General features: G+C 59.1%; 5 protein-coding genes across 7 annotated transcripts; 1 reads left to right on the top strand and 4 right to left on the bottom strand.

The window, feature by feature from the left end:
• Positions 1 to 111: 111 nt before the first annotated feature.
• LOC311211209 (uncharacterized protein) lies at positions 112 to 2826 on the top strand. The gene is made up of 2 exons (XM_084289788.1): positions 112 to 1999; positions 2175 to 2826. Exons 1-2 carry the CDS (start codon positions 1920 to 1922, stop codon positions 2482 to 2484), a joined length of 390 nt encoding a protein of 129 aa, XP_084145914.1. The 5' UTR covers positions 112 to 1919; the 3' UTR covers positions 2485 to 2826.
• Positions 2827 to 2890: 64 nt separating this feature from the next.
• On the bottom strand, positions 2891 to 4604 carry ECHS1 (enoyl-CoA hydratase, short chain 1). The gene is made up of 8 exons (XM_084289726.1): positions 4464 to 4604; positions 4112 to 4309; positions 3905 to 4032; positions 3732 to 3831; positions 3548 to 3652; positions 3353 to 3472; positions 3208 to 3275; positions 2891 to 3122 (listed from the first exon to the last, which is right to left on the bottom strand). The coding sequence occupies exons 1-8, from the start codon at positions 4573 to 4575 to the stop codon at positions 3057 to 3059; spliced, it is 897 nt and encodes a 298-aa protein (XP_084145852.1). The 5' UTR covers positions 4576 to 4604; the 3' UTR covers positions 2891 to 3056.
• A 1513-nt stretch (positions 4605 to 6117) lies between these two features.
• Positions 6118 to 9130, bottom strand: MTG1 (mitochondrial ribosome associated GTPase 1). 2 transcript variants are annotated; one of them, XM_084289855.1, is made up of 11 exons: positions 8623 to 9122; positions 8489 to 8552; positions 8148 to 8253; positions 7984 to 8064; positions 7735 to 7791; positions 7406 to 7496; positions 7258 to 7319; positions 6941 to 7037; positions 6653 to 6734; positions 6450 to 6562; positions 6118 to 6311 (listed from the first exon to the last, which is right to left on the bottom strand). In XM_084289855.1, exons 1-11 carry the CDS (start codon positions 8759 to 8761, stop codon positions 6214 to 6216), a joined length of 990 nt encoding a protein of 329 aa, XP_084145981.1. In that variant the 5' UTR covers positions 8762 to 9122; the 3' UTR covers positions 6118 to 6213. The 2 variants fall into 2 exon arrangements, 1 of the variants encoding a protein (XP_084145981.1); XR_014618599.1 differs by lacking the exon at positions 6118 to 6311 and having other exon boundaries at positions 6507 to 6562; positions 6941 to 7150; positions 8623 to 9130.
• Positions 9131 to 9182: 52 nt separating this feature from the next.
• On the bottom strand, positions 9183 to 12098 carry PAOX (polyamine oxidase; the record flags this gene model as incomplete). 2 transcript variants are annotated; one of them, XM_084290608.1, is made up of 7 exons in its annotated part: positions 9183 to 9331; positions 9826 to 9983; positions 10161 to 10273; positions 10534 to 10789; positions 11091 to 11290; positions 11392 to 11881; positions 11951 to 12098. In XM_084290608.1, 7 exons carry the CDS (start codon positions 12096 to 12098, stop codon positions 9200 to 9202), a joined length of 1497 nt encoding a protein of 498 aa, XP_084146734.1. In that variant the 3' UTR covers positions 9183 to 9199. The 2 variants fall into 2 exon arrangements, with proteins under 2 accessions (XP_084146734.1, XP_084146733.1); XM_084290607.1 differs by lacking the exon at positions 9183 to 9331 and having other exon boundaries at positions 9377 to 9983.
• A 373-nt stretch (positions 12099 to 12471) lies between these two features.
• On the bottom strand, positions 12472 to 17749 carry LOC311211309 (lysosomal acid lipase/cholesteryl ester hydrolase-like; the record flags this gene model as incomplete). Its single annotated transcript, XM_084289947.1, has 9 exons — positions 12472 to 12705; positions 12906 to 12971; positions 13339 to 13410; positions 13709 to 13855; positions 14224 to 14369; positions 14846 to 14955; positions 15603 to 15801; positions 16455 to 16572; positions 17645 to 17749. 9 exons carry the CDS (start codon positions 17747 to 17749, stop codon positions 12472 to 12474), a joined length of 1197 nt encoding a protein of 398 aa, XP_084146073.1.
• Positions 17750 to 18253: the final 504 nt, after the last annotated feature.

Here is an 18253-nt window from a genome sequence, read left to right as displayed (position 1 = left end):
TGATCAGCTTTTTGCAGAGTCCATGGGCCAGCCTTTCCTGGGTGGCTGGTGCCATTGAGAAAACTTTATTTCAAGCAAGGAAGTGAAGGGCATGTGGTGTGACCCCTGCTTAGCTTTGGCATCCCTGGCATGTCTCTGGTGGCACATAACCCTTTGGCTGGTGGCTCTTGGAGCTTGCTCCTCCCTGGCAGTGCTGCTGCTGGGGATGCCAGGCCTGCAGGGCTGTCTCCAGTCTCTGGAGCCATCACTGGACTTGGGATGTGGGTGGGCACCACCCTGAGGTCTTGCAGCCTTCAACAACGGAGATCTTTCCAGCTCCCCCTACTTCGCTAGCCTGGGAGCCCTGTGCTGCAGAAGACAGGTCTCGTGAGGCCCCAGGAGCCTTCAGGAGCAGCCAGCACAGGAAGGACCTGTCAGAGAGGGTCCAGAGGAAGCCACAAGGATGATCAAGAGGCTGAAGCACCTCTTCTTGTGAAGACAGGCTGAGGGAGCTGGGATTGTTCAGCCTGAAGTAGAAAAGGCTCCAGAGAGACCTGATAGCAGCTTTCCAGTGCCTAAAGGGGGCTACAGGAAAGCTGGAGAGGGGCTCTTTGTCAGGGGGTGTAGTGATAGGACAAGGGGGAATGGCTTTAAACTAAGTGTAGGTTTAGGTTAGACATTAGGAAGAAATTCTTCACTGTGAGGGTGGCAAGACACTGTCCCAGGCTGCCCAGAGAAGCTGTGGATGCTCTACCCCAGCAGTGCCCAAGGCCAGGTTGGATGGGGCTTTGGGCAACCTTGGTCTAATAGGAGGTGCCCCTGTCTGTGGCAGGGGTTGGAACAGGATAGGCTTTAAGGTCCCTTCCAACCCAAACCATTCTGTGATTTTGTTCTACGAATCCTGGAGGTGCTGTCTCTGGCTCCAGCACTGCCCAAGTGCAGCACTGCAAGAAGAGGAGGTGGTTGAGCAGCTTTGGCTTGCTGCAGAGGTTTTATGCCCCAGAAAAGGAAAACAAAACAAAAACTCAGCAAAGGAAAAGGCAGCCAGCTCTAGGCTGTTTCTCCTCACAGTTATTCTGCCTCATTCACAAGCTGTACCTGAGGGTCAGAACAGAGGACAAGCCCCAGACTCACCACTTCCACCCAATGCACTGAAATGACAGGATTGCCTGCTGCTCACCTGCTACTCGCCTGCTGCTGGCACCCACCAGCACCATCCTGCTGCAACAGGTGGGAGATGGCACCAAAATCCCACTGGGATTCAGGCACAGGGTGAGCAGGAAGCTTTGTCACGTGTAGGAGGTGCTGCTGAGGAAATGCCCACACTCTCACAGCCTCATGCACTGCTCCAGGCACCAGCAGCTGCTAGCTCAACCATTACAGTGGCAGCAGTCCTGGCAGTGCTGTAGCCACTGAAGCCACGCGCAGCACTTGGAGTAACATGGTCAAAATGCAGCATGTCCACCGTCACCTCCCGGGGGCTTTGGGTGCAAGCCACAAAACACAGGCCCACATGGACAGACCATCTCAATGTCCTGCTGACGGCCAATTCCTTTCTTAAAACACCAATGGCCTCCTTATGTACTGCTCACCCACCTGCACAGAAAAGCCCAGTAGTGCACAGCAGGTTGCAGCTGCAGTCGTGCATAGTGAAGTGCACGAGTCCCAGTGTAAAGTAGGGTGCAGGTGCAGCAGTACAGGTCAGGGTGCACTGGCACTGCTTCCCCATGGAGCACCAGGAGACAGACACGTGGCTGCACCGCACCTGAGGATAAAGTGCAGGGCAAAGGCCAGGTGCGGGCAGAGGCAGCCATGGCTCTGTGCGGCATGGCCATCCTGCTGGGCACCGCTCTCCTCCTGCTGGCCCCCGGGGGCACCCAGGTGAGCTTGAGCCTCTGCGGCACAAGGAACTCTGATGCGAGGAGCCACTGCCCTCATGCATGCCCCCCTCTCTCCTGCAGGCTCTTGGTGGCCCCGTTGGGGAGGATGTGGACATGGACCTGGATGAGGTGAAGGAAATGTAAGAAATATCATGGCACCACTGTTCAGGGGGGTGGTGGAGGATCTGGCTGGGAAAAGCAGCAGGCAAAACAACACCCCCAAGCATAAGGCACCTCAGGGGGAATGCATTGCTCTTGCTACATGTGATTTGCCTGCCCTGCTGTCCTACATGCTGCCTCTGCTCTCCCTTCCAGCCTCCTGGGTCGAAGAGCGGTGGAGCCACCAGAGCAAGGTGAATGGGCCAAGGATACTGGAGCAAGTAACATGGTCTGCCCTGGCAGCGCCCAGGCCCTCTGCCACCACCTTGGCCACTTAAAACCTCTCTTCCCCCCTGCAGGGTCACCCCAAGTCCAGGTGGGACCGGAGGAGGACCGCGACCACCTCTACCACTCTGTAGTGGAGGCTGAGGCTGAGGAGCCTGCTGACCTCGGGAAACCCCTGGTTATGTCCATGGAGGTGCAGAATGGCCCTGAGAAGGACCGCGACCACCTCTACCATGGCTGAGTAGGACTGTGGCCCTGCCTGGGCTGCAGATGAGAGGCTCTGCCCTCCCCAGGTGCCCCCCCAATAAAAACTCTCCGCACTCCTTATCCTGGTTGTCTCCTCGTTTCTGCCAGGAGCACAGTTCTACAGTTCTGTACTATCTGGGGGTGTTTAAGGAAAGGTTGGATGTGGTACTTAGGGGCATGTGGCTTTAGTGGGTAATATTGGTGGTAGCGGGACAGCTGGAGCTTAACGATCCTATGATTCTGTACCACAGTGCAGCCCCAAAATTCTCAGCTTTGGGGAACTTCGACAGGCTGGGGGGGGCTCAGCCCATCACCCCGGTGCAGCGTGGGGACCTCAGCAAACCCCAACACTTCCCAGCTTGGGCAGGCCCCTGCCTGGCTACCAGCAAGGACACCAATGCTGCGGCAGCACCAGGAAAGCCTTTTAATAGTGATGTCTAACTCCCTGACAGGGATTGCCTTGCCTAGCGCAGAGGTAATTGGGGTGATGTGGTGCTGGGGGTGGGGTGTACATCCAGCTGAGGCACACGGGTGACAAACGGCAGCCGACACCTGTGCCATTGCAGCTCAGCTGTCAGTGAAGTCTGCTTTGCGCTTTTCCACAAATGCCGTCATCCCTTCCTTGCGGTCATCCTGGTGGAAGAGTAGAGGCTGAAGGAGGGGAGACCGTGGGCCTGCTCCACCCACACAATGCACCGAGGGCCGGCCCTACACTCACGGTGGCAAAGGTGGCGTAGAAGAGACGCTTCTCTGTCCTGTTCCCTTCTGCCAGTGTTGTCTCGAAGGCTGGGAAAGGGAGAGAAGATGGGGACACCATGCAGCCAGCACCTCCCACGGTGCTCCCTACCCCTAAAAACCCATACCAGCATTGACAGATTCCTTTGCCATAGCCACCACCAGCTTGGAGTTGCTGGCAATCTTCTCAGCACAGCTGATGGCCGCGTCCAGCAGCTTGTCCACGGGGAAGACCTTGCTGACAAGACCTAGAGGAAAAGCAGGGAGCTGGCAGCAGGGTCAGGGGGGTGTTGCTGTGATGCTGGCCTTGCTCACATCCCTACCTGCTGCCTTGGCCTCCGCTGCTGAGATCCGCTCCCCAGTGAGCACCATCTCCATGGCCAGCGACTTTCCCACTGCCCTGGTTAGCCTCTGCGTCCCACCAGCACCTGGGGAAGGGGTGATGGGCACAGCGGGCGGGGACCCCCAGCTGTCCCTGCCCTGCCGAGCTGTGACACCCGCGCTCACCTGGGATTGTTCCCAGCAGGATTTCAGGCTGCCCGAACTGCGCCGTCTCTCCAGCGTAGATGATGTCGCACATCATGGCCAGCTCACATCCACCGCCCAGCTGGCCACACAGCGGGGTTAGCGCGGGCGTGGGGCACGCGGCGCAGGGCACGCAGGGACACCGGGACACTCACGGCATAGCCGTTGACAGCAGCGATAGTGGGTTTCCGGACAGTGGCCACACGGTCCCAGCCAGCCAGGAAAGCGCCGCCATAGCACTGCTGGAAGCTTTTGCCCTGCATCTCCTTGATGTCTGCGCCGGCTGCAATGGGAGCAGGGGTGCTCATGGCATGGGGACCCCAAGGCAGGCAGGGCAGGGAGGCGGGCGGCCGCGGTGCTACCTGCGAAGGCCTTGTCGCTGCCGGTGATGACGATGGCGCCCACCTGCGCGTCGGCCTCGAAGGCGTCGAGCACCCGCTGCAGCTCCGCCATCAGCCCCTCGCAAAGGGCGTTCAGCGCCTGTGGCCGCTGCAGCCGAATCAGGCCCACGTTGCCCTTGCTCCCCGCCTTCTGCACCTGCAGGAACTGGAAGGGGGGCCCTGCCCGCGGCCCGGTAACCGGTCACGCCGCCGCGTCCCCCCGCGCCCCCCCGCCCCCCCCGCCGCGCCGCCCGCCGCCATTTCAGGGCGACCTTCGCCGGGCGCGGCGCCCTTTGCCCCGCGGGACGCTCCCGCTGCCCGGAGCCCCGCTCACCGGCGCTGCTGCAGCCCCGCGCCGCCGGCAGACGCCGGCCCGGCAAGACGGGGACGCACAGGCGGCGGCAGGAGACTGCGGGACGGAGGAGCGCGCGCACGGCGGCGGCCATGTCTGCGGAGCGCGGGGCCGGAGGGCGGCCGAGGCCACGCCCCCCGGCCCCGCGGAGCGCCCATTGGCTGGCGCGGCCCCGCCCCGCGGCGCGCCCCGCGCCGCGCGTGGGCGCGCACCGGCCGCGCAGCCCCGCTCCCTCCCGCGGCACGGCCAGACCGGAGGGGAACCAGCGGCGGGCCCTGTCCCGGTGAGCGCGGGGCGCGGGCGGGAGCCATCGCGCGCGTGTCTGGAAGCGCGCGGCCGCGGTGGTGCACGCCGGCGAGGCGCGGGAGGGAAGGAGAGGGGAGCGCGCGCGACCGCCGGCGTGATTTGGGCACGGGCGCGGGCACGCGGCCGCACGGCAGTGCCCACAGCCTCCTCTCGCGGCTGAGCGCGAACCCGCACGCGGGCGCGCCAGAGGGACACGGGAGCACACGAGGCTGTGCCACATGTGTGTAAGCCCGTGCGTGCACGCGCACGCACGTGCAAGACTCAGCAGGGTGCGCGCGTGCAGCCCGTGCGCTGCCGCACGTGCTACGCCCGCACACCCCACGAGCGTCGCATAAGCGAGGGCACGCGTGCAACCCCGGCACGCTCTGCACGTGCTCGCATGCCTGCCACGCACCCATGCAGCCTGGCCATCCCTGCGCGCAGGTCCTGTGGAATGAGGCGGCGCCTGGCGTGGTGCTGGTCGCTGATGCTGCTCACCGCCACCTTCTGCGATGTGGCCGCCGGCAAGGGCGGGCGCGGGGGTGCCCGGGGTTCCGCGCGGGGCAGGGCAAGGGGGGCTGCCCGCAGCCGGCTGAGGGCCCTGCCCCGCTACGGTGGGGCCCTGCGCGTTGCGGCAGCAGCGGCTGCTGGCGGGGCGGCAGCAGGGGCTGCACTGCAGCAAGGCCGGCTGGCCAGTGGGCCTGACGACAGCATCGAGTACCGCGAGGGCAATGCAACAGCTGGCGCGTGGACCTCGGTGGCCCCGGGCTGGGTGGCCTGGGGTCAGGTTGCCTCCTGGCTCTGCCCGCTCGCTGCCCTTCTGCACCGCTTGGTGGCCTGATCCTTCCCATCCCCCAGCAAGGACCAGACACCCACGCCCGGCCAGAGGTGCCCCCCGCTGTGGGCCAGGACCCCACAGAGCCCCGGGCTCATGGCCTGCCTGCGCCAATGTTAAACCCCACCACCTCAGACGCCCCTGTTTGTACCACCCCTTCGCACATGGGATTCTTGATGGTTTGACAGTGACACTGCAGCAATAAAGCCAGGCAGAAAGTACACGTGACTGGCTGCAGCCCAGGCACCGAATACGGGATGGGTGGCACAAGCTGAGTGCCCTGGGGCAGCCGAAACCCCTGTTCCAGGGCCACAGTGGTTTCATCTGGGGCTGGAGGTTGTGACTGCAGTGTTTGGTTTCTGCTCGAGGCACCCACTTCCCCCAGTCCTTGCAGGGTGGCCACAGCCATCACTGAGGCACCTCATCCCCCATAGCAACACTACAGGGCAAGGCCTATGGCACAGCCAACCCCCTCGCCCCCCAGACACGAGTTCCAGCAAGGCACAGATCAGCAAGAGCCACTTTAATCATACCCCCATGCTACCAGGGCCTGCCTCCCTGCTGCTGCTGAGATCTCTGCACCCCTTGGTGAGCCCACGCTGACCCCATCCCTCAGTCCAGCGTCACCCTGCCCAGGCGTCCGGCACGGAAGGCACGCAGGAACTCGTAAGCAGCAGCTGAGTAGTTGAGCATCGTCACATTGACATTCCCTGGAGAAGGAGGCAGCTAATGTGAAGGAAGGTGCCAGAGGCTGGTGCAAGCACTCAGCAGAGTCCACAGCCCTACAATCCCCCAAAACCCAAGACCACAAGACCCCCCAAGACCACAGAATGCCCCACACTCCTCACCTGTTCCCGTGAGCACCTTCACTTTCTGCGTCTTGCCCAGGATGAGCGCCACATGCTTCAGCACGTGCCCAATGTCGTCACTGGCCTCAGGCAGCCCATAGTGCTGCACGTACCTGCCAGAAAGACGTGGCTGCCACCTAGCCCAGCAGGTGGCTGTGCCTAAGGGTGCCTCCAGCTTCTCCCCGTCTCCACGCCATGCTCACCCAAATTGCTGCTGCCTGTTCAGTGTGTATAGCAGGTAGTCAGCCATGATGTCCTCCCCGACCAGGTGGTCACGGATAGCTCCTGGAAGAGAGGGCAAGTCCCGGCAACTTCAGCCTGCCTCAGCTCTGCGCTACGGCAGCCCCACTCCCAGCCCTGTCACCTCTCCCTGCACCCATGCATCACCTGTGGACACTAGGCCAGACACAAAGCCCTCAAGTGTTGGCTGCGGACAGTGGTGCTGCTCTGCCCAGTGGCCAGTGCCAGCTCATGCCCTGAATGCATCTTACCACACAGTGCCAGCTTCATGCCCATCTCCACGTCCCCCAGCTTTGGGGGCAGCACTCCAGGAGTGTCCACCAGGTACATAAGGGGCGTCTCGCAGACCTGCAGTGGGACGGCGGGGCTGTTATACAGACATGTGGTCCAGTAATTAGCAACACAGGCTCAGGCAGGGGTTGTGACACCACTAACAAGCTGAGCTCTTCATTGGAGTCTTGCTGCAAAGTAACGGGGTACCTTGACAGGCTTCTGAGGACATGCAAGCGCTCAGGCCCTTCTCCAAGGCCAGCACCCACCCAGCTGGCAGGGAGAAAAGGGACAGTACCTGAATTCTGGTCAGCACTGCCTTGGTGACACCCGGCTCACCACCAACTGCGGTGGCTTTTCCTTTGGGGAAAGGAGAGAGTGAGGGAAACAAGTGACATGCCTCGGCACGGCTATGCCAGTGGCTCCTTCCTGCGCCAGAGAAATACCCTTTCTGAGGTGCAGCCTCCGCAGTGAGTTGATGAGTGATGACTTGCCCACGTTGGGCACACCGATCACCATGATGTTGTACTCAGCATTCTGGAAGCAAGGGGGATACGCGCAGGCAGAAGCTGGTTACCAGCCAGCTACACCTCAGCAGCCACACAGAAGCAGCCCAGTGTTTGCCAGCACTTCCAGGCATGCAGCACCCTCTCCTCAGTGGGAGAGGGAGGTGCCTGCAGCCCTGATTCCCTGGTCACCCGCTTGCTGGTGGGGCACTAAGACCGCAGGCCCAGAGTGACATTGCACACATGCTTGCAGTCTCGTCTCTTCTCACCTCGGCCCTGTCATAGCGGGGACTGCTGCTGACGAGCTTGGCAACCAGGGGGACAATCTGCAGGGAAGCAGGGAGAAGGGCTCTTACTTGGGGCCAAGGAGAGGATGGGGCACCTTGGCCAATTGGAGCCAGCCTTGGAGATGTGGAATACTGTGGCCCAGTGATGCTGGTCACCAGGCATGCTACTACGTGTCACCTCCCCACAGCATGGCATAGCGGGGAGCCACACTGGGGTTGCTGTCCCGTTACCTTCTTGACATTGCTGTCCCGCTGACAATCAGCAAAGACAACGTGAGAACATCCCTGCTGCTTCAGCTGCTCCAGGACTTTCTGTGGAGACAGAGGCACTTCTGGCACTGTCCTGCAGTAGCCCCACCAGGACCCTGGCCAGCTCCAGCACCCCTCGTGCTCACCAGCTGCTGGCGAGGGTCGGCCAGGTCCATCTTGTTCAGAACCAGAACGTGTGGGCGGATGCCCAGTGCCTCCTGCAGCATGGGGTTACGGCCTGACAGCGGGATGTACTCACTGCTAAGGTGAACAACTGCATGCTGGCAGCAGGGGCAGATACTGGGGAAAACAGAAGGGCTGGGGGGGTGGGAGTGGGGTCCGGGGGCTAATTTGGGGGTTACAGGGCTTGTACGGGGGGGGGGGGAGGGTTAAGGGACTTGGGCCAGGGCACCAGGAGGCGATGGGACACGGTGCTGGTGTCAACGCGGGGCGAGGTGCCGGGGAGGGTGGCGTGGCGGAGGATATGCGAGCGTCGTGCACCTCGACCAGGCAGTCTGCGCGCCGCAGGGAGCCCCGCATCTGCCGCAGCCCTGGAACGCAGCGCCGGGTGGTGAGCAGCGGGGCGCCCGCTGAGGGGCTCGCCCGCCACCGGGCCCTCACCTTTGGCCATGTGCCCGGGGAACCAGGAGGCCACGTCGCGACCGCCGAAGTCGAAACGAGCTCGGAAGGCGCCTGGCCCCCAGCGAGGCCCGCCCGCGGCGGCGGCGGCCGCTCTCAGCGCTCCCGCCCGCCCCGTCATGGCGGCGCCGGCGGCAGCGGCAGCGGGCGCGCAAGGGAGGAGCGGGCCGAGGGGGGCGGGCTCGCGACCGGGATCGGGGCCGGGCCTCACCTCTCCCCGCCCCGCGCCGTTCCTAGAGCCATGGCGACACCGCGCGCTGGAGCGCCTGCGGCGGGGGGCGAAGCCTCGGCGGCGGGGCCGGGAGGGGCCCGAGGGGCGCCCCCCGAGGTCCCCGCCGCCCCCCAGCCGCCCGCCGCCGCCCCCCAGCCGCCCGCCGCGGAGCCCGCCCCGCAGCCCGCCCCGCAACCCGGCCCGGCGACGGCCCCGCTGGACGACGTGCGCTTCATGATCGCCAGCACCAACTGGTACTAGCGGCGCTGCGGGCCCTGCGGCCCCCCCCCCCCCCCCGGCGGCGCCGGGTTCAATAAAGGAGGCTCGGATCGCTGCGGCAAGGCGGGTTTATTGCTGCTCGGCGGCTCGCGGGAGCCGGTTGAGGCGGTCGGCCTCCCGCCAGCCCGACAGCAGCGCCCCGTGCGTAGTGGAGTAGAAGGTGCGGTGGGTGGCCTCGCCGGCGAAGAGGAGCTGCAGCGGCTGCGGGGAGATGGGCGGTGGGAGGTGAGCTCCCCCGGGGGGGGGGGCTGTGCTGAAGCAGCTCCCCCAGGACCCAAAGGCCTCCCGTCCCCGGGGTCCGGCGTGGGGGGGGGGGGGTGCCCACTCGCATGCACAACCTGCTGTGCGGAGAGCAAGAGGTGGGCACCTCTGTGCGCCGCAAGCACGGTGGCAGAGGCCAAGGAGGAATACTGCGTGGCCTGAGGGTGCTGGGAAGCGGGTGGGGGGGAGCTGCACATCCCCAGAGTGTATGGGAATGGGGTACCCCCCTCATCCCTGAAGCTTGGCAGGAGGACTCAAGCGTCATGGACTCCTGAACAGAGCAGAAGCCATCTGTCCTTGTACCCCCTGTCCTTGGGGTACCCTGTTCCCACCTGTGGCCACCCATCCCCACACATCTCCGCCCAGTCAGAGGAACAGCACCAGGGCGGCTGTCCCATGGGTCCCATACACCCGCCATTTCCCAGCATAATTACCCTGGGGTCTGATGCGTCATCAGGCAGAGGCTGGGCCAGCGCATCAATGTCATCCCCTGAGCTGCCAACAGCCACGTAGCTGTAGGAGCCCCGGGTGTAGGGTGCACTGTGCCACTGGGACCGGAGAATGCTCTGGGGAGCAGGCAGGCTTGGGTTCCCTACACACATGGGGACAAAGCTGAGACCTGTCCTCCCAGCACCACTCTGGGTGTTGGGAGAGTCCGCCAGCCTTCTGCCTAAGCAGCCTGGGAGCTCTTGCATGGAGATTTAGGGGATCTTCCATCTCCGAAGGCACCCTGGCCCCACTGGGCAGCAGTGGGTAGGGGAGCAGGTACCTGTCAGCGTGCGGAGAACGTTGGTCATGGTGCGGAGAACCTCTGCATCGCTTAGCGTCTCCATGTACTCTGCCTCCTTCCCAGCAATGAAGCCACAGAGGACGTGCCCAAGCCTGGGGGAGGGAGAGGAGGGCACCTGTCAGGATGGAAGGCGATGGGGCTAGTTCCGCGCAGGCAAGAGCCCTCTCTGCCCTGGGAACAGCACTGTTCCCACTGTGCTGCAGCCAGAGGTGACAGCGGCTCTGTGAAGGCTTGACACCACAGACGGGACCGAGATGCTCATTCATGTTGCGTTGAAGGTGCCCAAACACAGCACTGCCTGCCAGCACTGCAGAGATGCCGTGGTGTGGGGCTGAAGTGCCCAGCCACATACTGCTCTGGTGGCTGGAGGACCACAAAGCCGATGAGCTTCTTGAACCAGCCGGCTTCCAGGTCAGTGCTGGGCTCTGCAAGGGGTGATTCGTCCTCCCACACCACTTCCAAGAGCTGCTGCTCAGGCTCCCAGAAGGGTTGCTCAAACTCCAGGAAGATCTTGTTGTTGGTGCCGAAGCCCAGGCGGCGAATGGCCTCTGCTTTCCACTTGGGCAGGGGGGGCTGGAAAAAGTCGTGATGGTGTTCTTTGAGGAAACCTACAGAGAAAAGACCAGGCAGCTCCTTCCACTGCAATCCAGCTGCTCACTGAGCCTGGGGTGGCAGTGGGGCTCAGCAGGGTGATGCAGCAGTCAGGGAAGGGGATAGGGCCGCAGTGCTTGGGTTTGGGATACTTTCTCCTCATGGTCCATGGGAAGGGGAGGCTGGGAAGGGGCTCAGGCCAATCCTGCCCATATTCAGCCTTGCCAGCCAGCAGCAGCGCACAGGAACATCCCCTCGTGGTGTGGGGCAGGGACTGGGTGCCAAGGGATGGGCAGGGCAGGGAATCGGTGGTCTCACCCAGCGGGATGGTGATGATGACGTGGTCAGCGAGAAAGGAGTCACCGTCCTCGCACTCCACCCGGACGGGGAAGATCCTCGCCACATCCCCCTTCTCACAGAAGGACCCCTGCCACTGGATGGTTTTCACTGGCTTGTTGAGGAGGACGGTGCCCTCAGGCAGAGCTGCAAGCATGCGGTCGGGCAGGCTGCTGTAGCCGCTGTGGGAGAGGATGACAACCGGGATGCCTGCCTGCCCTGCTTGGTCACCCTGTGTGGGACCCCACCAGGGGCTTCCCTCTGCTCCCTGCCCCACACTTACCCCGGGAAGGTGCAGTCAAGGCCGGGCAACGAAGTGTACTCCCCAAAGGACCCCAGGGCCACCAGGTCCATGCTGTGGGTGCCGCTGATGCAGCACTCCAGCTTCAGACAGGTGCTGAGGATGGCCAGCCGGAGCCGCTTGCTGTCCTCATTCTCATCCCAGGTGGGGGCCAGCCGGGCGAGCTCTGCCCGCAGGTACTGCCCCACGCCGGCAGCAGGTAGCTCCTTGGCATGGAGGAAGGCCTGGGCCGAGCCCAGCAGCTCAGAGAAGAGAGCGCGGGTGCTGCTCACCAGCTCGGGTCTCAGCACCTTCCCTGAGCTGCCGTAGGTGACACAGGGCAGCAGAGGGTGCCCCCCAGCCTCCACCTGCTGGTTCTCCTTCTCGGCAGCGCCAGGGCCCAGCAGGCCGTAGCAGGAGGCCAGGTGAAAGACGGGGTTCCCCTCCGAGGGCCCGTGGATCCAGTGCGCGCCCAGCTCCGCCAGCCCCGAGGCTGCAGGAGGGGGACGGGATCACCCCGGGGCTCCCGAGCTCGGAGCCCCCCCTCCACCTCACTACCTACCAAAAGGGTGGCTCCAGATGCGGCCCCCGATGCGGCTCCCCGCCTCCAGCAGCCGCACAGCGCCAGGGCCCTGCAGCCGCTGCGCCACTCCCAGCGCCGCCAGCCCCGCGCCCACCACCAGCACCCGCCGCCCGCCGCCGGCCTCCATGGGGCCCGCGCCGCTTCCGGGGCCACCCCGGATCTGCATGGCCGTGGGGAGCTGCGGCAGCGCCACAGCCCTGTCTCGTCCCCTTCGAGCAATTTGTTTTTTTATTTATTTATATTTATTTTGTTTTTCTGGATGTGCGGGTATGGGTTTTGCAGCACGCAGCAGGGTGGGGACATGCAGAGCAGGAGCAGGCGGTTTGGCAGTGGCACCGCTGTCATCTGGCCCCATGTTCCCCGCATCCACCCCGAGCCCCCTGTGGCAGCTGAGGAAGGTTTGGCTCGATCCATCTCCTCGCTGCCACAGACAGGGGCTGCTCCCAGCACCCAGCCTCCCCGTGTCCAGATGCAACTGGCCTGCTGAGCTGGGTCCCGCTCTACCGGGACCTCTCCATCAGGGCCAGGATGTGGCTGTAGAGGCGCCTGGGGGCATCCAAACCCCAGATGAAGTCCCAGTGGTTCCAGTCAGCAATGTGCACGTAGGAGACGACATGGGCGATGCGGGGCAGCAGCAGGTGCACGTCCCTCCAGTCGGCTGCCCAGTCCTCACCCCCTGACCACACTGCAGTGGGCACAGTCATCTTCTCCAGCTGGTAGGAGGGAGGTATCTCCTGGAGAGACACAGACACGTCTGAGAACCCCCACAAGCTAACCCAGCCCTGCAACACCTGGGACAGACTCGGCGTGACGCTGGCAGTGGTTTTGGATGGGGACATCCTGGGGAATGAATGCAAGGGGGTTTCCCCAGCCCCTGCCACTGTCACCTGCCCACCTCCCTCCTCCAGACACCAGCGCTGCAGCCTCCTCCTACCTGGTGGTATATTGCTTGGTTTTCACTGCCATAGTCAAAGGCTTTGAAGTCTCCTGAGGTCATCACCTGGGAGGAGAGGACCAAACTGCAGTGAGATGCGCAGTGGGGCCCCTCAGTGCAGCTGCAAAAGTCCCACATCTCAAAGCCTCCTTGAGGGACTACTTTGCAAGAGGGTGCTTGATGTTTCACAGTGGGGTAGCATCCCCACAGAGCCAGACCTTCCTCTTGTACAGGGGTGGTGATTTGACCTCCTGTGTCCATAGCTGCCAAGTTCACAAAGCAATGGGTTGCACATGATTTCGTGCTACCCTTGCACCTGTGTGACCCTTCTCGCCAGCAGTGTTTTGTGTGCAGGGTGCTGCAAGAGAACTTTCTGTTGGTGACTTTACTTTCACACACTCAATGTCCTTCTGCTCTCTTTCAGGGAACCTACCTGGGCCCAGTGTATCATGTTTTTGACAGATGTCCTGTCAGGATAGTGGGCTGTGTATACATCCAGCCGGGTCTGCAGGGAAAAACATTCAAGATATCATTCCTTGCAAATAGTTAGGACCAATGACAACAGTTGCCAGACAATGCATTTTCCAAAACAGCCGCTGCTGAGTTGTGCTGCATATAGACTTGGTTCAGGTTCAGAAATATAATTTCCATTAAAAATCAATTGCTCTGTGGTGCGGCTGTGGTGCTTCCTTGCGCTGCCAGGAGGTTTAGCATGTCTCCTGGGGACAAGCAGTGCACGTGCAGAAAGCTTGTGGACTTCTTCTTTTGGGGTGGCAGCAAGAGGGGTACAGAGGCACACATACCATGTTGAGGTTCTTCTCATTGTAGCCTCCCAGCAGGAACAACAGGGTGGCACAGGGCTTGTGCAAGACTGGGTGCCTGCACAAGTCAGGAAGAAATCTCCAGAGCTTCCTCATTCGCAGTGAGGCGTCCGTTTGGCCCAGCAAGAGCTGGGGAAACAAAGAGCAAAGGTAACTGCTTGCATTTCTCTTTCTGCACCCACCCCTCAGCCTGTCTTCCGCAACCCGGCTTGCCAGAGCCCTGCGGTGTCCCCATGAGCTGTCCTGTAAGGGGACGTGCTGCACAGGGTGCCTGTGGGAGCAAAACCTGCTTCCCTCTACTCTCTGCCCTGCTGGGATGCGTGCAGGTTGCTGAACGTTGTGCTGCCCATGTGCTGGTGGAAGGCACGCTGGGGAAATCGATGTTCTTGCCTCTTCTCTTTCAGTCCACCTCTCTGGTGGGCTGAAAGCACTGGATTTGTTTCTCACTGTCATTAAAATTGAGCTCAAGGGAGTAGAGTAGGGACCATATTTCATACCTGAAATACCTTGAATTGTCTGTCAAGCAGGAACGACATCTTCATAACTGGACTTTTGGCGTGCTTAATTAACACTGCAGGAGCCAGGGCAAAAAACATTTTGATTTTCTGAGCCAGTTCTGGCATGGATGAAAATGCTATGAATGCTGAGAAAACAGAAAAACAATATGAGACTTGTTGGTCTTGTTCTCTCTTATGTTCTCTCATACTTGTGGTGGCCTAGCTGGTGAAAAAAAAACAACAATGCGTGCTTCATCAGAAAGCACAAACTGTGACCTCCATGCAAAATGCCTCTGTGTTTGGTGCGGAACATTGCAATTCGATTTTCTGGGCTGAAATTTGGTTTTCAGGAGCTTACTGAGGTCACCAAGAAATTTTCCTACTGATCTGGAACATGCTGGTCCTCCCAGTTCTCCTTTATAGAAAGCACTGCTGCTGAGGGATTCCTCACTGCAAGAGACCTTCTGAACATTGCCCTCATGTGCCTGCTCGGCTGTTCACAAAGATAGGACCTCTCTAGAATTTCTGTTCACATATGGAAAAATTATTGTTTTCAAGGTGGTACGGGCCATGCCTTCCCTGCTGTGGAGAGAAAGGTGATGTCCAACCCTTTCTAACACACCAATAGTGGCACCCTGAGAGTAGCCCACGTAATATATCTGCTTCTGGCCGGTCTTCCGCAGAACAAAGTTGATCATTGCTGGGAGGTCATACATAGCCATTTCATGGAAACTGCAATACAGGAATAGCATGTCAGTTACAAGGTATATATACAGAAGGCTTTGACATCTGAGGGTAATTTTCCAGTAGAAAATTCTCATGGCCAAGAAGAGCTCTGTGGTGGGTGGAACTACATGAGGTCCGAAGGCATCTCTCCTACCATGGCCTCATCGTTCCTTGAAAAGGCTTAGTCCTCCCATAACCGTAGTTGGGAAACTGTGCAGACCCCAGCCAGCAGTGCAACACAGCATTTCAGGTGCAACACATGACAGCTCTGAAGATCCACAACTGGCTCTGCAGGTCAGGGTGCCAGCACCTGCTCTGCTTCTCAAGAGCTCCTGCCCATGTGTCTTTTAGAGTGATACGGTGAAATGCAGACCTACATTATTAGCTTGTCTACTGCAAGCTGGTGTCTCCACAGGGTGGAGACCTACAGAGGCTGCAGCACCCCACTGCCTGGAGATGCTGGCACCATATCACAAGCTGGGTTTGCACAGGTGTCTCCAGCCTTCCTGCCTCCAGCCTCCACTGGGAGGTCTGGGGGAGGCCATGTCTGGGACTATATGCTCTGACTTGCCTTCATGGAGGCACCCACCTCTGCCCAGAGGTTAGTGACAGATAGGAAAGTTTGCCAGCTTTTGTAATCCACTCCAGCCTACCTGAAATCCCAGAATTCAACCTGATCAGTGGAAAGATGCCGGTGTCTCTGGGACCAGCGTGTTCCCCGACTGTTTCCCAGCCAGACGTCATAGCCAGAGTCTGCTAGTATGAAGCCAAGGCTGTTGTTAGACAGATTTTCAACCCAGTTGCTGCCTTCACCGAGTAGCCCATGCTGAAGAAACACAACTGGTTTGGGGCCTGGATTTGAAAGAGAAACAGCATGTTTCATTCAAACAGAATCCTCCTACTTAACCCAAATTCAGGCTAAGACAGCCTCCTTGTTGCATGCTCAGACAACATGCAATGCATGTTATGACATCTCCTTGAGAAGATGAAGCCTGGAGAAAGACATCAGATCAGGGACATTAGGAAATCTCTGCGGTAGTTGTCTCATGGCTATTATCCTGGTTGTCTCAGGCTGGAGAGCTGCTGTTGTCTCTCCCAGGTCCTTCTGGTCCAACATGCCCATACCCTCAGTGCCGTGGCCACAGGCAGCTCACAGCAACCATGTAAAAGCTCAGGCCTACAGGCCTGTCCCCAGGATAGTACAGATTCCAAAGTCACAGATTTAGGAGGAAAAAGTAAAACTAAATTATCCCACGATATGTCTTCACCCTCTGAGCCTTGAAGCCAAGTTGCTGCTTGATAAAAAGGGTTCCCATGCTGCACCCATTTGCTGGCTGGCAAAACCTTGGCTGTAAATTGGAGAAGTGCCATGGATTTAGTATTTTAGCTTTAACAGCATATACTCCCTTAGCTGGATAAATTTCATCCCTTCACACAGATCTCAGGTAGCTGATCAGTGGGTTACACCTTTTTTTTGCTGGCTTCCTTGCCAAACAGAACCATACCTCCATTTCCAGGCTTTTCTCTCCCGTGAGGAATTCTGTTCAGGATGACATAGTAACCATCACGAGTCAGGACTTCGTACTCCTCACTGGGGTACCCTCTGTAGCAGATCATTTGGCTCTGAGAAAACAAGAAACAAGGTGGAAAACCCAATCAAATGTTTGAAAATACCAAATGCTGAGGTCTACAAGGGATGAGGAGGCATGGGCAGTGACTGAGCAGGAGTGGGGCTGCTCAGGGTCAGGAGGCAGCAGGGCCCAGCTGCAACATGCATCACGTGTCTTTGGATTCCTCCAAAAGTGAGGGCTGAAAGCAAAAGGGCTTACTGGCTCCTGATACTAGCAGCAAAACATGTCATGTCATGCTCTGAGCCAGCTGGCAGGGCAGATAAGATCGTGGGCATATCCATCCTGCAGAGCTGGGCTGACTGGAAGTGCCTCTTGTGGCAACAGGACAAGCTCTGTAGGATTTTTCACAGGACTCACGTGGCTCTGCCAAAGCTTTATCTATGCTGAAAATTCAACAGATTGGGACGTTTCAGTCCAGTGAAATCAAGCCTACAGATTGCCATGCTTGCATTTTCACATGGTTGCTAGAAGAGGCTGATTTCAGCAATTTCATTGCCAAACTCCTGAGTGCATCTAAAGGTGCAGCCTGCTGGATCTGCAGTGCTGGCCCAGCTGGGAGTGGGGCCAGCAGGGGTCTGGATGCAAAGCCCTGCCCTGGTGCCTCCAACCCAGGACTGGTGTGCTGGTGAGCCTGTGCCTGGTGCAGCACCACCAGCGCTGGCTCCATTTTAGGCTCACTTGTGGGGCTTTTAATTCCTCACTGAGCTCCAGCCTTATCAAGGGGAATGGGAGAATGCCAAGCTGTTTGAACAAGGAGAAGAGGAGTGTGCAAAACTTTCTACCCTCAAGGAAGAAATCTGATCCAATCCACATTGTGATTACTGCCTCCTCTAACTGACCTGCTTATAATTGCGCTTAATGCTGGGAGGAAAAAGATTCATTCAGGAAGCAGGGCTTGTTAATTGTGTTTTTGAGGCAGCATAATACTACTCAGCTGTACAAACCCAGCACACACAGCTACACAAGCCCTCTCCACACACCCTCCACCCCTCTGCAACCCTCTTTCCCCTAGCTACACATCTGCAAACCTTCAGACAGGAAATTCAGGCTTCTCCTGAACTTACAATATTCATGAATGTCTCAGGATTTGCACCCGTCGTGTGCTCCATGACATCTTCTGAGTTTGCAGCTGCTTGTGTCAAAAACAAAGTTGCAATGAACAACCACATCTTGCACCTGTGTAAAATATTATTAGTATATTATTATTATTCATTAATAACTGTATATCTGTAGATCACAAATGACAGGTTGTGCTGGGGAAGAAAAGGAGATTCCCATCTCCAGGTTTCATTTAGATTCCCTGCAGGGCTCTCCATGCTTCTCCACACAGGCTGGATCGGGAACTGGGCAAGACCCATTTGAAGTTTTAATCGTAAAAAGATGATGTAATGCAAGTACTAGGGTGATGGAAAATGCCGTTGGGCCAATTGTCACATGGAGGGAATTAATCCTAAATAAGAATTTGAACTACGAAAGAAACACATATCTATACTTTTGCTGTGTCTTTACTGCTTAGTTTTTGCACACAGAAGCCACCGAGGGTCCCATGAACTGAAACTACTAGAGACTTGTAGAAAGACTATTTATTAAATGTGTTGCCTGAAAAAAAAAAAAAAAAAAAAAAAAAGGTTTTTAATCACCTTAGAATCTCTTGCCTTGAACAAAGATATATT

The sequence above is a fragment of the Netta rufina genome (assembly GCF_964035555.1).
Source record: "Netta rufina genome assembly, chromosome: 7".
NCBI classification, from domain to species: Eukaryota; Metazoa; Chordata; class Aves; order Anseriformes; family Anatidae; genus Netta; species Netta rufina.
The sequence above is the reverse complement of the archived record's forward strand: the minus strand, read 5'-3'. Positions and strand labels throughout refer to the sequence as shown.

Bases quoted from the DNA above. Each gene is read 5' to 3' on its own strand.
- LOC311211209 (XM_084289788.1), top strand. From the start codon at position 1,920: ATGCCCCCCTCTCTCCTGCAGGCTCTTGGTGGCCCCGTTGGGGAGGAT. The intron at 2,000-2,174 runs GTAAGAAATATC...TCTCCCTTCCAG, and splicing joins CTGGATGAGGTGAAGGAAAT to CCTCCTGGGTCGAAGAGCGG.
- ECHS1 (XM_084289726.1), bottom strand. From the start codon at position 4,575: ATGGCCGCCGCCGTGCGCGCGCTCCTCCGTCCCGCAGTCTCCTGCCGC. The intron at 4,033-4,111 runs GTAGCACCGCGG...CTCCCATTGCAG, and splicing joins CAGCGACAAGGCCTTCGCAG to CCGGCGCAGACATCAAGGAG. The intron at 3,276-3,352 runs GTATGGGTTTTT...TCCCTTTCCCAG, and splicing joins AAAGGAATCTGTCAATGCTG to CCTTCGAGACAACACTGGCA.
- MTG1 (XM_084289855.1), bottom strand. From the start codon at position 8,761: ATGACGGGGCGGGCGGGAGCGCTGAGAGCGGCCGCCGCCGCCGCGGGC. The intron at 7,038-7,257 runs GTACTGTCCCTT...GTCCCACTGCAG, and splicing joins CAGTGCTGACCAGAATTCAG to GTCTGCGAGACGCCCCTTAT. The intron at 6,735-6,940 runs GTAAGATGCATT...CCTCTCTTCCAG, and splicing joins CATGAAGCTGGCACTGTGTG to GAGCTATCCGTGACCACCTG.